The sequence below is a fragment of the Mandrillus leucophaeus genome, unplaced genomic scaffold (assembly GCF_000951045.1).
Source record: "Mandrillus leucophaeus isolate KB7577 unplaced genomic scaffold, Mleu.le_1.0 Scaffold1050, whole genome shotgun sequence".
Lineage (NCBI taxonomy): Eukaryota > Metazoa > Chordata > Mammalia > Primates > Cercopithecidae > Mandrillus > Mandrillus leucophaeus.
The window spans coordinates 284,168-301,150 of record NW_012098655.1 but is presented as its reverse complement, the minus strand read 5'-3'; the positions used below and the strand labels follow the sequence as shown (position 1 = coordinate 301,150).

The 16,983-nt window shown below is 42.2% G+C and overlaps 1 protein-coding gene across 3 annotated transcripts in view; it reads right to left on the bottom strand.

The window, feature by feature from the left end:
• The window catches only part of CLDN18 (claudin 18), a 35,375-nt gene extending 19,441 nt beyond the window's left edge, over positions 1-15,934 (bottom strand). Inside the window, exon 1 of one of the 3 annotated variants that reach the window (XM_011981715.1) lies at positions 15,587-15,934. In XM_011981715.1, the coding sequence (XP_011837105.1) occupies positions 15,587-15,806 (220 nt within the window). In that variant the 5' untranslated portion in view covers positions 15,807-15,934. Of the gene's footprint in view, positions 1-3,492; positions 3,936-15,586 lie in introns of those variants that run through there. The other 2 variants (XM_011981706.1, XM_011981724.1) reach the window with 2 other exon arrangements.
• Positions 15,935-16,983: the final 1,049 nt, after the last annotated feature.

Below are 16,983 nucleotides of genomic sequence, written 5' to 3'. Positions count from 1 at the left end.
CAAACCCCTCCTCTTTCCTGATTCCAGGCCATCCCCACCAAAATGTCTAGCTCTGAATTACACACTATATATTATCTTGTATCAGATGATAGTTTACACATATAATTCAATCATATTTGTTTGAATATAAATTAATGGTATATCTTCTTCTGCAATCTCATTGGTTTTGACTATTTGATGTTCAGGGAATTATCTGTCTGGCAGAACTGAAATAAGTGTGGTTGATGTGTTGCAGCCCAGGCAGTTACGATTCAAATGCTTCCTGTGGTAGAGACAGTAGGTGCTCACCAAATAGCTATGTGCTCCTACATCTCCCAGCTCCTGGGGCCATATGGCTAGTTCTGGCCAATGCACTGTGAGTGACATGTGTTACTTTCAGATTGAAGCAGTTAAGAACTGTTGTGCCTCCTTCAAGCCTTTACTCTCTTGCCCCAGCAACTTTGAATAATATAGCTACAAGGAGGCTGCTCTTCCTACAGTGGACTTTATGTGGGCAGGAAGTAAACTTTTGTTGTGTTAAGCCATTGAGATGTTTAGGTTTGTTTGTTGCAGCAGCAGACATTAACTACTCTGACTAATAGTCTCTGAACTCTAGCCTCTGCAACACAGTAGGCATGCAAGAGATATTTGTTAAATACATGATTGGATGAACAAATGAATCTGTTCCAGGCAGGAGGAGGACCAGGTCCTTTTCTATATATGGAGCCACAATAACAAAAAGTTTGTAGTACAGAAATGATTTACTGTCCTTTTTGGGGGAAGATCTTAACCTGTTTTTAGTTCAATGGCTTGCATAAACACTTAAAATGAACTATTCGTACTATTTATTTCAACTTAGTTTATCAATCCTTTGCTGAATACTCACTCTACCAGGCCCTTTTCTGGGAACTGGGGAAATAATTCTTATCTAGCTGAAGGGAACCGCCACATAGAAGCTGAATGAGACAAATGTAAAAATAACCAAGTTAATAAGCTAAAGTTCTGACTCAAACAGAACTCCCTCACTGAAACTGTCCTGATTTCCCCCCCTCCTGACTCTTCCTACTGAATAACCACTTTCTTTCTGGTGCTCCGAACATCTGTGTCAAAGCCCCATGCCATGTGTTGCCTTTGCTTTGACATTCATGCACACGCCTGTCCCCTCCGCTGGAATTTACGGTGCCGACAAGGCCAGTTTTGTGTTGTGTACTCTTTGTAGGTATGCAATAAATGCTTCCCAGATTTGAGAGCAGTGTCACAAGGAGCGAATACGCTCAATGCTATGAGAATGTTCTGGGTTTGGTACAGAGACTTGTGGAATCTTTATTCAATTTGGGGGCTTGAGGAGATGTGGGGGAAGATTTGTGAGAGGACAGTTGGGGTGGTGGAGGGGGGAAGTCAGGGGAGCAGGAGCAATGGGTGTCCAGGACCAAGTCCAGGGTACTGAAAGGACAGAAGAAACAGGATGGGGGGGTAAGAGACCGCCACGGAAGTTAGGTGAGGGGTTAGGAAGGTTTGGTGTCAGGCTGTTCTGTGTGTACCTAATTAAGCTGGGAATGGGGAACCACAGAAGTTGGTTGGGTTTTGAAATGTCTAAGGAGATGAGAACTGAGAACTAGGAGTTAGTGACTAAAAGACTCCTCTTTATCCTCTGCTATGGTCAAAAAAGCAAACATTCTAAAGAGATGAAGGATAGAAACCAGACTGAGAAAGGTTAAGGGTGAGAGGTAGTGGAAAAATGTAGTCTTTTAATTTGGTTTGTCAGTGACCCAGGAGAGAGACAGAACTTGACAATGATCAGGATCAACAGATTTCCCCGGAAAGGAGGCCGTATGCATAAGTGAGGAGAAGAGATGAAAGAGGCAAGGAGGAGAGGGAATGACCAACAGGGCATGATCCCAGACAGGTGGCATGAGGCCTTCAGAGCCCTGCTGGGGAGGTTGACCTTAGCAGAAGAGTTTGACCTTAGCAGGAAAGCAGGGAGGAGAATCTTGTTCTGTCAAGGGGGAGAGGTGGAGCTATTCTAACAGGGTGTCATGGAGATAGGATCTGTTGATAGAATAGGAGTGACAAGTCACAGTGGAGGCAATGGAGTTTGCCCATTTAGGAGCGTGGGAATATTCAGGAGCCCCATGTATGGAGACTCTGATACAGAGTGAGCAAGAGATTGATAATATGTAGTAGGGCCCTGGGGAGAGGTTATTGAACATGAAGTCATAAGATATCATGCCTTAATTTTGAATATGAGGACAATCTTTTCCTTTATATGACAGTTAAAATTAGACATAATTAGCAACTCAACACTCCGTGTCGCATTTCCTGAGTCTCACCTCTCCCCTCCCACTACAGCATAATCCCTCCTCAGTCTGGTTCTCTTTTTTCTGGCCAGGTTCTACCTCCCTTGCTTCCCTAAGCAGGTCTTTCCACAGAGTCAGTGATCCTATTGGTCCTGCAATGAGTGGCTTCCAAAAAACAGAATAAATAATCCAGTTCTTCTACTCTGACACCCATCTTCTATTTCTTTCTGAAAATGAACTTGGATTAGTTGAATTGCTTTTCACAATTCAATTCAGTTTCAAGGGCTCTGCAGCCTCTTCACAATTTCTTGCAAATTTATTTCCATCCGCTTGTTTATAAAAGGTATTTGTTTCAGAGAGGCAAAACCTAACATTGTTCTCCTTTCTCCATCACACTCACATCTTGGCCACCCCTTAGAGCCACTAATTAGCTTGATCTATTATTTTCTTGTTTGCATTTAAAAAATATAAATAGAGCTCCCATATTATTCAGAATGCAAAGTTGCGATGATGCATATTTGAAGTAATTATCTGTATTAAAAGCAGGGGTTTATTTCATCTTTAGGGGTGAAAAGATGTCACATTTGTAATTATATTTATATTTTGACACAATATAATTATAATTCTGTAATTATATTTTGATATACATTGATTTTTAGGACAGTATGCCAGATATTCTTAATACAAATGCAGAGAAAGAATATTTATAATTTAATGGCAACATTCTTTTTGGTACCCACAGAGACTCCAACTTTGAAAAATTTAATTGAAATGGAAAGAAAATGAAATTAGCTCTCAATAAACTTTTCCAGATATAACAAAATACTCAGCATCCTGCTTCCCTGCTGCCATGTATGTGCAGGCAGGAGCAAGCCACGTGCATGTAATGCACACAATTTATTTTCTCCTTGAGAAACACGAGTTTATTCCAGGTATCATGAACATACCCTTACAGTAGACCCATTCCTCTTGAGGCCTGCCTCCTTACTAGCGATTCCGTCACCTTCAGTATTAACCCTCCGATTTTCTCCTGCATGACTGTTGCCCTATTTGAAAAAAAAGGAGAAGCCAGCTTCTCCTTTTATTCACACCTTTTATTCTGGGCCAGAGCTGTCAGGGTCCTCACCCAGAGGCGGGAATGGGGCTCAGCGCAAACGCCCCCTTCCCTGCGCTCACCTGGCTCACCTGGCCCTGCCCCGGGGTGTGCGGTGCCTACCTGGAAGGCCCAGGATGGTGAAATAGGGCCTGCACTCGGTGAACCCCGAGCTCTGCCTCACGCAGCTCCTCCACAGCCCTTCGTACTGGAACACGGAGGTGACGGGGTTGTCGTACAGGTCCTGGGTGCTCCACATATCCATCCCGGTGGCCGCGATGCAGCCCGCCAGCCCCAGGATGGACAGGAGGAACGCCACCACTTGGCATGTGGTGGTGGACATGATCCCGGCCGCCCGCCCTGCCGCTGCGAGAAGCTGCCGCCCTCCTGCTGCCGAAGGTGTGCAGCTAACGCGCTCCTGAGGGCAGCTCTTCTAATCAGATGGTTTCCCTAGGCTCTCAGTATTTGCTCACAGTGTTTTCCTTAGATAGCTCAGTTTCACTCCTGGTTCAAGGGCATTATTTTGACATTTGTTAGAGAAGCGGGCCCAAGAGGCACTTGTCTGCCCTCCGCATGCCGGGTGGGTTCAGCGCAGAGCCGTGCCAGGGCGCAGAACTCCCTGCTCCAGGCCGGACCGGCCTCCCTCCAGCTCTGGCTCCTCTGAGAGCGCTGTCTTCTGGAGAAAAGGCTGACGTATCCCCACCACTGGGAACGTGACTGCAGACCACTTTGGCTGAGCTTGCTTAAGATGGCCCTGGGAAGTACCCACCGTTCTCTGTCTTAAACCAGACTTTTCACATTTTCTCCTCACAACTCATAAACGACTTTTCACTTACATCTTTCCATTTTGATCTTACAGAAATGGGTAGGGTAGGTACTATTATCCCCATTTTTGGGTTGTGAGTCAAGAAAAGTACAGATAAGTTAAGGGACTTGTCCCATTGCCTGGAACCACAGATACTCTAAAAACGGGCAGGGGTGGGGCTCCCACCTCAGCTTCCAGTCCAGCGCTCTTTCTCTATTTCCATATGGAGCAGCAGGGGCAGGCAAAGTTATCCCCACTTTTGAGAACACGAGGCCAAATCCTAGAGCTATGCTCTTGGTCCACAAGCATTGGAACTGGGGTGAGAGGAAGCCAGGGATCCCGTTGGTTTCCATCTCATGCTTTCACTCGTGCCACAACAACCACATGAGGACTCTGTGGCTGGCACAGAAGGTCCCACAAAGGCCAGAGGAGGGACCAGGGCTAGCTGGACTGAAGTGCTTCGCCTGGTCACCGAGAGGCTTAGGATCTGCTCCTGATGCTGCCCCTAACTTGCCATGTGCTGGGCATGTTGGGGGCAAACTCCTAAGCCCTTGTAGGTCACAGGTTCTTCATCCATAACATGTGAGATCTAAACTAGAACACTCCAGAGCCTTTTCAGATCTCATACACTATCTTCTACATTTTGCAGAAAAGTTTTCACTAGAATTGGTCAAAATATTAGGAATTGTATAATCACAGTAGAGAGACTTGGCTGAAGACATCAGGTGTTGTGTTTTGTCTATACAACTAAGTTTTGCTGGAGAATTGGTTGATGGATGTGGGGGTCAGGTATGTCTGGCCTCTGAATCCAGAGCCTTTTTTTTTTTTTTTTGAGATGGAGTCTTGCTCTGTTGCCCAGACTGGAGTGCAGTGGTGTCGTCAGGGTCACTGCAACTTCTGCCTCCCGGGTTCAAGCAATTCTCATGCCTCAGCCTCCAGAGTATCTGGAACTACACGTGCATACCACCACACCCAGGTAATTATTGTATTTTTAGTAGAGACAGGGTTTCACCGTGTTGCCCATGCTGGGCTCAAATTCCCGAGCTCAAGTGATCTGCTTATCTTGGCTTCCCAAAGTGCTGGGATTACAGGCGTGACCCACTGTGCCCAGCCTCCAGAGATATTTTTAAATTTTAATTATTTTTTTTTTTTTTTGAGAGGGAGTCTCACTCTGCCACCCACGCTGGAGTGCAGTGGCGTGATCTTGGCTCACTGCAACCTCCACCTCCTGGATTCAAGCGATTCTCCTGCCTCAGCTTCTTGACTAGCTGAGATTACAGGCACCTGCCACCACACCCAGCTAAGTTTTGTATTTTAGTAGAGACAGGGTTTCACCATGTAGGTCAGGCTGGTCTTGAACTCCTGACTTCAAATGATCTGCCTCCCTCGGCCTCCCGAAGTGCTGGGATTGCAGGCGTGAGCCACCGCGCCCGGCCCCCCAGGGACATTTTAATGAGACTCTCCAAAATCTGGACCTCAAGGCCCTGAAATAGACACACACACACACACACCCACCCACCCACATACATACTCCAATCTTTAACCTATATAGATCTTTACAGGTTCTCCAGGAAACGAGCCTCTGTGTCTGGACATTTTGTTATCTTGGGTGCACCCAGCCACCGCTCCCACAGCATTATTCCCAGCAAACACAGAAAGCAAACAGGGAAGAACTACCCATAATTTGAATGGAGGCAACACTTCCCTTCACTGCACACCTTACTTTAGGTTCCGTGATCAGTGTTTCTAGAGAGTGAAGCATGAGCCAGAAAGCCTAAAAGAAGACGGTAAGCAACAGTTACATGATTTACAGTGAAGGAGTGTTGATGGCTGTGTATCCCTTGAGTTGAGTTACAAGGCCAGTTCTAAAAGGAGGGAAAGGGACAGCCAGAAGTGACACTGGTTTCTGCTGGTGGGCATAGATTGACCAATTAGGTTGAAAACTGTTGTTGGAATAATTCAGGAATGATTCTACCACTGTTTCCATGGACAGAGTCTATCTTACTTTTATTTCAACCAACAGGCAGGCTTTTTATCCTCATTTTAAAAATTTATTTCATTTTTTAAAAAATTTATTTTACTTTAAGTTCCAGGATACATGTGCAGGTTTGTTACATAGGTATACATGTGCCATGGTGGTTTGCTGCATCTATTGACCCATCATCTAGGTTCTCTCCCCTCATCCCCCTAACCCCTAACAGGCCCCAGTGTGTGTTTTTCCCCTCCCTGTGTCCATGTGTTCTCATTGTTCAGCTCCCACTTATGAGTGAGAACATGTGGTGTTGGGTTTTTGGTTCCTGTGTTAGTTTGCCGAGGATGATGGCTTCCAGCTTCATCCATGTTCCTGCAAAGGATATGATCTCATTCCTTTTTTATGGCTGCATAGTATTCCATGGTGTATATGTGCCACATTTTCTTTATCCAGTCTATCATTGATGGGCATTTGGGTTGGTTCCACATCTTTGCTATTATAAATGGTGCTGCAATAAACATACATGTGCATGTGTTTTTATAGTAGAATGGTTTATATTCCTTTGGGTATATACCCAGTAATGAGATTGCTAGGTCAAATGGTATCTTTTTAATTTTTTTTTTTTTTGAGACGGAGTCTCACTCTGTCACCCAGGCTGGAGGGCAGTGGCCAATCTCAGCTCACTGCACACTCCGCCTCCCGGGTTCCCGCCATTTTCCTGCCTCAGCCTCCTGAGTAGCTGGGACTACAGGCGCCCGCCACCGCGCCAGGCTAATTTTTTGTATTTTTAGTAGAGATGGGGTTTCACCGTGGTCTCGGTCTCCTGACTTCGTGATCCGCCCGCCTCGGCCTCCCAAAGTGCTGGGATTACAGGCATGTGCCACCGCGCCAGGCTAATTTTTTGTATTTTTAGTAGAGATGGGGTTTCACCGTGGTCTCGGTCTCCTGACTTCGTGATCCGCCCGCCTCGGCCTCCCAAAGTGCTGGGATTACAGGCATGAGCCACTGTGCCTGGCCTCTTTTTATTCTTAAAAAGCTCTATCGGTTTGATTTTCAGATGTTCAATTTATGACATTTGTCTAACCCTACCCCGACAATACATGTACATGTGTTAGAATACCACCAAAAACATAATTGAAGATGGAAAAATAAAAAACAATAGTTGATTAAAGATATCTATTTTTCATCTGTGGCAGTTCCTCCCCCAGTTTCCCTATGCAAATGTTTTCCTGCAGAGTTTCAAAATAGGGAAAAATGTTACTCAGATAACAATGAATTAAATTTTCTTTCTTGGCTGAAATGGAGACAGTGTCACTTTTTGAAAATAGAAAAAGTTAATTTTAAAGGATAAACTAAGACTATCTCTTCCTAGGCAGAAGACTGAACGAGAGGAGGGAAATTGTAAATCTACAGACTTCTTCTTCTGTGTGAAATAAATATTGACGTGTTTTAAAACACCGGGAAGATAGGATTTTTTACTTCCTGGTAAGTTTTCTGGGCTCTGAGCAGACTACTATTTTAGCCGAATCAGCCAAAAAATGAATGGGGGTCTGCAGAGGAAAATATGACTTTCTCATTTATGGCAATAGGCTTTATTGAAACATATCGATGTATCTCTACCAGATAAGTCCAGGACTGATTCTGTTTAACAATAATGGGGTTGGTACAACTTTGTTTAATCACCTTTAAAATGGAGCTAAATTTTTTGCTGACTTCCTAGGGGAAATCATCCCTACATTCAGGTTTAAATACGGCCCTGGCAGCGTCATTTCAGGTTGTAAGCTTCCAGGAGCTTATATTATTTTACTGACATTGGAGAAAACATTTCCACCACTTTTTATAACACTGTCTATGGTAATTAGGCAAAAATGGTGGCATAGATAACAATAGAAAATATTATAGCTAGGAATTAGGAAGAAGTAAAATGAATATACTAGTGAGAAAAACAATTGACACATCTATTAATTTTTTTCTTCAAAAATATTACTACATTATATATCCCTAAGTTTTAATTTCACCTTTTGGTGTTCATAATAGAAAATTTGGAGAGAATTTGAACAAATTGCTCACAATTTTAAACCCTAGACAAAATAGTTGGCATACTTCCTTCTTATCAATTCTCTGTATGTATTTTTTACATAATTAAAGGATAATATAGTTTGATGTTTTGCTCTTTTCACTTAATTGTATTAGTTTCACCAAAGCTTTTGTAAACATCATTTAATACGAGTGTGTTAGTATTTCATTATATAGAAGTGCTATTATTCACCTATTTTTGTATAGTTAGATTGTACGTTCCCCCATTTTTTTGAATAAAAGGCAGTGTTATGATGAACATCTTACAGATAACTCTTTGTCAGCATTTCTGATGACTCTTTTAGGATAGATTCCTACGAGTGAAATTATGTTGTCAAAAACTGTGAAGTTTTAAAAAATCTTTTTTTATACACAACCATATTGCTTTCTATGAATTTTATCCTAACAGCAGTGTTTGAAAGTTTTTATCTCTTTACATCCTAGTCTACATTGTGAATTTGGCAAGTTATATATGTATACGATTACTTGTTTTAACTTGCATCTCTTTAATTACTGAGTTTGAGTCTTTAAAAAAAAAAAACGAATATAAGTTCATGTCCTTTGCAGGGACGTGGATGAAGCTAGAAACAACCATTCTCAGCAAACAAACACAGGAATAGAAAACCAAACTCTGCATGTTCTCACTCATAAGTGGGAGTTGAAAAATGAGAACACATGGACACAGCAAGGGGAACAAAACACACCGGGGCCTGTCGGGGCATGGGGGGCAAGGGGAGGGATAGCATTAAGAGAAATACCTAATGTAGATGGTGGGTTAATGGGTGCAGCAAACCACCGTGGCACATGTATACCTATGTAACAAACCTGCACATCTGCACATGTATCCCAGAACTGAAAGTATAAAAATTAAAAAAAAAAGTTTATCATCAAAAATAGAAAAGAAGAAAAACAAAAACCCAACAAGTTTGGATGAAGCATTTGATTTTTGTTCTTTTCTTGAATTGTCAGTTTGTATTCCTACCTCACTGATTTACTAGAATTTTAGCACTTTTTCTGTCAGTTTATCTGAGCTACGTATTTGTTAAGGATTTTAATACATTGCTGTAATTACTAAAAACATCTTTTCCCATTGATTATTTGCTTTTAAATTCCGTTCATGATTTAGGAAAAAACATATAATGTATTTTATTCTATGTGCTTCCTGCCTGGTACATAAAGTATGCTCAATAAATATTTGAGGTAGTCAAATCAGTTTACTTTTTCTTTGTGTTTTCCTTCACTATTTCTATGCTGAGAGAATAGTTTCCATTTAGGAGATAGTTATTCTAGAATTATTTTGTAATTTTAAAATGTTTAAAATTATCTTATATTTTAAAATATTTAATTAATCTAGGATTTATTTTGGTATATTTGTTAGTCATACTGTAATTACTTTTTCCTTCCAAAAAAGCTAGTCAATAACTTCTACAGCATTAACTAAATAACTTCCTTTTTCTTCATTGCTTTGTAAAATCTTCTCTATCTTATATTCAACTCACATATATGTCTTTCTGATTTTAGATTTTGGTCCATTAATCTCTTTGTCCATCCTTGTACCAAAGCATACTTTTAACTTTCAAAGCTTTAATATTTGGTTGAATATCTGGCAGCGTTAGCCCATCACTTTATTATTCATTTAAAAAAAAAAAAAACTTTTGTTTTTTTGTCTGCTTCTTCTTATACCTAGACACTTCGTCAAGTTCCCATGGGGAAACTCTTACCAGTATTTTGATAAGAATTCTTGTAAAGGAGAAGAGCTCAGGCTCTGAAGAACGCCTGTATGGTCTGAATCTTCATTCTGCCATTTACTACCACAGTGCCATTAAGCAAATATTTTAACCTCTTTGTGCTTGTTTCCTCACCTACAAAATGGAGATAATACTACTACTTACTTCATAGGGCAGTTGCAAAGATTAAAGTATGTATAGGTAGTTTATCTAAATTTTTTTTTTTTTTTTTGAGACAGAGTCTCACTCTGTTGCCCAGGCTTGAGTGCAGTGGTGCAGTCTCGGCCCACTGCAACCTCCACCTCCTGGGTTCAAGTGATTCTCTTGCCTCAGCCTCCTGAATAGCTGGGACTTCAGGCCTGCACCACCACACCTGGCTAATTTTTTTGTATTTTTAGTAGAGACAAGGTTTCACCATGTTGGTGAGGCTGGTCTCGAACTCCTGACCTCAAATGATCCCCCCCCGCCTTGGCCTCCCAAAGTGCTGGGATTATAGGTGTGAGCCACCATGCCTGGCCTAAATTTTTATAATTATTTAACTTATGTATATTAATACAGGCATATATTAATTTCTTTAAATAAATTTTTATTATTCTGACTCTCCAGCTAAAACACAACAGGCATATGTTAATTTCTTAAAACAATGCCTGGCACATAGTAAGGTCTTAATAAATTCTATTATTATTATTACATGTTAATTAGAGACAAATTTACATTTTAATAACATTCCCATCTAGAAACTTGTATTGTATATTTCTACTAAGTCTTTAAAAAATTTCTTAGTAAAACTTTTTTCATTTTGATTTTGCCAAATATTTAAACATATTAGTCTTAAGTGTTTAACAGATATCATTGTACTGTGCACTCCACCTTCCCCAGCCCATATCACACATAAGCAGAACTAAGTTCTTTTAATTTTCTTAACATAGCACACTCTCTCATGCCACTGTGATTTTCCAAGATGATGGTCTCTCTTTCTGGAAACCCCTTTGCCTCTTTATCTTCTTGGGTAGTTCATATCTGTTGTTATTGACTCAGTGCAGCTGTCATTCCTTTTGGAAGCCTTCCCTTTCTTCATGGTCTGCACGCCGTACCAGACATGGCACTTACTACAATTTATTGCTGTGGTTCTTAACCAGGGATGATTTGCCCATAAGAGGACATTTAGCAATGTAAGGAGCCATTTTTGGTTGCCATAACTGGTGTGGATGGGTATTGATGCTACTCATATCTGGTGGGTGGAGGCCAGAGATGCCTTTAAATGTTCTACAGTGTGCAGGAGAGGCTCCTACAGAAGAGAATTATATGGCCCACAATGTCAATAGTGCTGAGGTTGAGAAACTCTATGTTGCAATGATCTGTTTACTGTATGTCTGTCTTCCTAGATTCATGAGTCCTTTGACACCTATATTCCCCATGTGCAGACTGCCTGGGACAGTGTAGGTATTCAATAAATGTTTGTTGAATGAATAAATATTTCTTCTAATGCCACAATTTCTAAATTGTTGTTTATTTCCTTATTATTTCCATGTGTGTGAAAGGACCAAAGGCCTTTGCTTTTTGTTCCTTGATCCCTCCAAGAAGGGACCTTGTCTAAACCCAGTCAGTCCAGAAAAGGTTGACTACTGGTTACGGGCATAATGAAATGACTTTGCCCAGTAAGGTGACCACCAGTTCTATGCCTAGGGTTTCTCTGGAGGATTTGGTAGTATCTGTCTTCTTCCCTCTGAGCCTGAGGGTCTGTGTTTCCATCCTCAGGTTATGTTAGCTTCTCAATGAAAATTTTAAAATTCCATACTTTCATTTCAATGTAAATGAGAAACAAATTAAAACAAGAATGTTCCAGATCCTTTGGCTGACTACTTACGGATTATGTTTGTGTTGGTGTTTATGATCATATTTGCGCCAGAGGACAGCCAAATGACATCCTCAATTGCTAATGAACGGAGTCATGTAGCTTAAACAGAAAATAGAATTGGGGGAACTCCAAACTCAAATGCCTGCACGCTGGCGGTCAGTACATTAGCATCACCTGCAAGCATTTCACAGGCCTGTCTTTGGTCAGACCTGATTGCTACAATTACTGGTAGTAAATACACAGCAAACAACTTTTTTTTGTCTAATTCTAGAAATAAGTGGTTTAAGATAGCCATTAGAGCTGGATTTCAGGAGCACCACAATACAACCTTTCCTTAAACAAGCAACACTATTGCAGAGAACTATCAAGTCATAGACACCTCATTACCCCAGACATGAGAGAATGCTTTGCTGAGAGGGTGGTGGCTAAGTGTGAGGCATGATTACCTTAAAGTTAGTATTATTTTGTAAAACACTTCTATGTGAATAGAGAATCTATGTTATTAATATCAAGGTTGAACACTAAAACAGGTGAAATTAAAAAAAAAATCCACTTGTTTGAGGCTGTATCTTTGTCCTGTTTCACCCCAAATGAAAATGAGCACTATCTCTCACACTCAGTTGCATTTTACATATGGGCTTATTAGTTTTTAGGTATTATGTATCTTACATTTGCAAATGTGGTTTTTGTACTTGTATAAGACATACGCATAAGGAATTTAAGTCTATTGTTATACTTGTATATATTAAAATAACATTAAAATAAGTATACTTTAGATCAACCTTGATCGTATGTAAGAATTTTTTCTTTTAAAAGGTACTCTATAATCTATAATATTCTCTTTGAAAAATACTTCTATAAACTATTAAATAGTCAAATAGTTTTATTTTACACACACACACACACACACACGTTTTAAGAGAAGGCATAACAGGTAGATTCAGTCTGGTTCAGTTTTAGATCTTTGAGCCCGGGCGAGTCACCTTGCTCCTCTGAGCCTCCATCTCTCTATCTCTCCAGCATAGGAAGGGGGGGATGTGGCCGGGCGTGGTGACTCACGCCTGTAATCCCAGCACTTTGCGAGGCTGAGGCGGGTGGATCATGAGGTCAGGAGATGGAGACCATCATGGCTAACATGGTGAAACCCCGTCTCTACTAAAAAAATATATATATATATATATATATTCTCTCTCTATATATAAACATATATATAGTTTGGTCTAACCACTTGCCACTGAGATTCTCCCTCACTGCAGATACAAAGTGCTATATATATATACAAACATATATATAGTAGACTCCTGAGTCCTGTTCCTATGGGTATTGAGACTATGCCATTGCTCACATAGGAGTCATTGAAAAAATAAGTTCCTTTGGGAGAATTGGGCACCATCCAACTAGGGGAACAGGAGCTCAGACAGCTCCATATATATCTCTCTATATATAAATATATAAAAACAAGTTTATATATATATATAGAATGGGGGGATGTTGACAGCTGTTGTTAGTCCAGGACCCCATTCAAGGAGAATTCTGTATGGGCCTGCAGCATCAGACTTAGGCAAGCGATGAGAACAGGAAGGTGCTTCTGCACTGGGAATTTCTACCTTGGGTCAGGAGAGATTTCTGTTTTGTGTCTTAGGGCTCGCTATTAGGGCTGCAAGCCAGGGCTTAGGTGCAGACAGGACAGGGTTTTAGCTCTGGCTACATCTGTAAGTGTCCTTGGGCAAGTTACTCAGAATCAGTTTTCTTGTCTTAAAAAGTTATAATTGTAGTACCAAACTAACAAGGTGGCTGTAGAGATAATACAAAATATTGTAAGGCAGTTGCCTACTCAAGTGCTAGTGCATGATTTGTCATTGTTATTTCTCCTTTGTGAAGCAGAATGAAGCCCTCAGATGTCACTGTGGGTGCTGTGTGTGGCATGAGGTCAGCCATAGGCTGATTCTCCCCACTATGGCCTGTAACTGCATGGACCCAAGTCCTAGCCACTGGGCAGGTTTTGGGCACTTTGTATCTGCAGTGAGGGAGAATCTCAGTGGCAAGTGGTTAGACCAAGAGCTAAGGAGGGGTCAGCAGGACATAGGAATGTGGAAGTGGTTCACCTTCCTTCTGGTCCCTAGTGGAGGGAGACCCCACTGACCAGCTGCCAGTTACCCACCCATCTGGCTCACGTTCTGCTGCTTATACCCAGTCCCTCCTTCCCACTTTGGTTCTACTGCCTTTGCCTTCGACTGTCCTACTGATTCAATCTCTTTTGCATCTTCTTGCCAGATTAATATCCTTGAAATACCACAATCCCAAACCAAACAACCAACCAACCAACCAACCAACCAACCAACCAACCAACCTCTCAATGACTTCCAAACGCCTTAGCCTGGCATCCATTGCTCTCCATAATCGTCCCCACAAAAACTTTCTTCCCCAGCCAAGGTTATTCTTTCATTGCCCCTGAGTAAGACTTGGGTGGTGGCACCCTCATGACTTTGCCTATGCTGTTTTTCCTTTCTGTATTGCTGCTATCTCCAAATCTTAACTTCTTTTCACAAGACACTTGTGGTTTTTCCACCTTGACGAAGTCTTGCAGTTTCACCCTCCTCTCCTGCTGCACTGGCCCTCTGTTCCCCTCACTTGGCATATTGTCATACCCAGCCTGGTGCACTCTTTTATATTTTGGGAATGGCAGGCCCACAGATTCCTGAGGTTATAGGAAGCTCTCCATAAATAAGTGTTGAATGTATAAAAGAATAAATCACCGTATGATTCAAGTCTTCTCTTGTTACCTTTTTTGTGTGTCTAAGTCTTGACCCTGGTGTCAAATGGCAAATTCCTGGAGGAGAAAGCCCCATCTTTTCCATTTCTGATCCTGTTTACATTGCCAACCTTAGGTGAATGCCCCTCTCAAGACTTCAATATGTATTTGTGAAAGAAACAGATAAGCAAAATTAAAAACAAGTTTATTCATTGTCTTACTCTCTGAGTGAAAGACATTTTTAACATTCTCTACTCTTGTGACTTGAATTTTTCTCTTAGTTAAAATAACCAATCTACTAAGCGAGTAAACACAATCCTTGTGTAGTGAATATGCCAGTCCCTGGAAGGGGGCACTACAGCCTGCAACACCTTTCCCTGCATGGCAGAACCCATTTGCCACAGCAGAAGCCCCTGTGCAAAGAGCGCCCTGAGTCTGGTTCCTTGTCGCCAGTATTTTCTGGAGGTCAGGAACCTGGAGCCCCAGAGCAGGGGCCCATCTGACGTCCCAGGGAAACACAGCCACCTAGTTCTTTTTCTCTGCCTTCTTCCTCTGCCCCATTTCTATCGCTGCTGCTTACTTAGGTGTCCCTGGAAGCTGAGGTCAGGCACAAGGAGGCCTGAAGATGGAACTCGGTTCAGGAGATAGGCAGTCCCCAACTCAGTGAGGGGGAATTCTGGGGCTGAAGGAACAAAGCGCCCGAAGTCTGGGCCTCCTGAGTCCTGTTCCTATGGGTATTGAGACTATGCCATTGCTCACATAGGAGTCATTGAAAAAATAAGTTCCTTTGGGAGACTTGGGCGCCATCCAACTAGGGGAACAGGAGCTCAGACAGCTCCAGAAACTTCCTCTCCCTAAGGTTCCTGTCCTCCAATTCCACCCTGGTGCTGGTGGCTGTTGCCCCTGTCAAACGTGAATCACAGTTCCTCCCCCACCAGCAGTCTCTGTCATGGTGCCCAGGCAGAGACTGCAGTTTCCTCTCCACCTCCAATCTCTCCCTCCAGCCAGCCAGGCACCTGGCCCTTACCTGGCAGCCCCAGCAGGGTGAAGTAGCCCCTGCACTCGGTGAAGCCAGAGCTCTCTCGGACACAGGAGCGCCACAGCCCCTGGTAGTTGAATACAGCTGTCACGGGGTTGTTGTACAAGTCTTGGGTGCTCCACTGGTCCATGCAGGTGGCAGCAATGATGCCCGCAATCCCAATCAGTGAAACCACGAACCCCAAGCCCTGACAGGCAGTCACGGCCATGGCGGTGCACAGTGTCGACACAGAGCCACACGACAAGTGGACAGCGCGGTTCTGAGACTGCCGAGTGTACGGATGGGGTTTTCTCCGAGAGGCTGGTGCACACGTCAGGAATGGACCATGTAATGGAGGCGGTTACTCACCAGTGCCACCTGGGCTTGCCCTACTCCTTTATCTATTGAAGCGAGATAATTCCCACAACATGGTACCAAGAGTCATTTGTTTTCCGCCATATGTACACTCTACTCACTGTTTACCTTTTGAGGGAGTTTCTTTCCTGATTAACCAGGTTCCCCTCTGTAGAGGGTAAAGCAAGTGCAGAAGTGATTGCCTGGAAGGCACTGTAGATTGATCAGGCAGGGCTTCCAGTAGTTAAGCCACAAGATACTTGGAGACACAAGGGCTTCATCCATGTGGCCTTGGGGACTGAGATACATGCTGCCACCTTAGTTACAAATCTTAGGTAAGGCCCGTTATGAGGCATAATAAAGTATAGTTGATTCTCATTAATCATGGTAATTACATTCTATAAAGTCACAAAGAACACCGAATTAGTGAATACTGAATCATTGCCCATAGGGGAAGTACAGGGTCAGGCTCCTGCAAGCCTGTGCTCACAACATTTTCATCATCAATAGATAACCTTACTTTATGTGTATTTCTGTTTAAAAACAGCTTATTTAGTATAAATTGTTGGTTCATTAGCATTGAACTCACAGCCAACAGCAGTGAAATTCATGCCTGAATGAAGCTTATCTAACACACATATTTTCTCCATGAGGCACAGCACAGCCTGCTTGTGCTTCTAAACAGTAATCAGTGCTTCTGAACTATGCTTGGGGGCCATTTTAAACAGTGAAATCAACAAAAAGCACAAACATGTGAAAAATGTGGTGGTAAACACACTTCAAAAAGGACACTTGTTTACAGTATGAGAGCTGAAAAAAGAAGGCAGAGTTTCACCTTATTGGGCCTCAGCTGGGAACATGCAATTTGGGCAATGCAAATTTTTCACCCTCCACACATGTTGTTATGACTGCAGCAGTGCCACGAGTATTGATTTTGGAGTTAAAATAAGTTTTAGCAAGTAGGCAAATTTGAAAATATGGTACACATGGTTAATGAGAAGCGGCTGCAGTAATTATTTGATAGAATTCACTAGTTAATGTGGTTAAGTGTT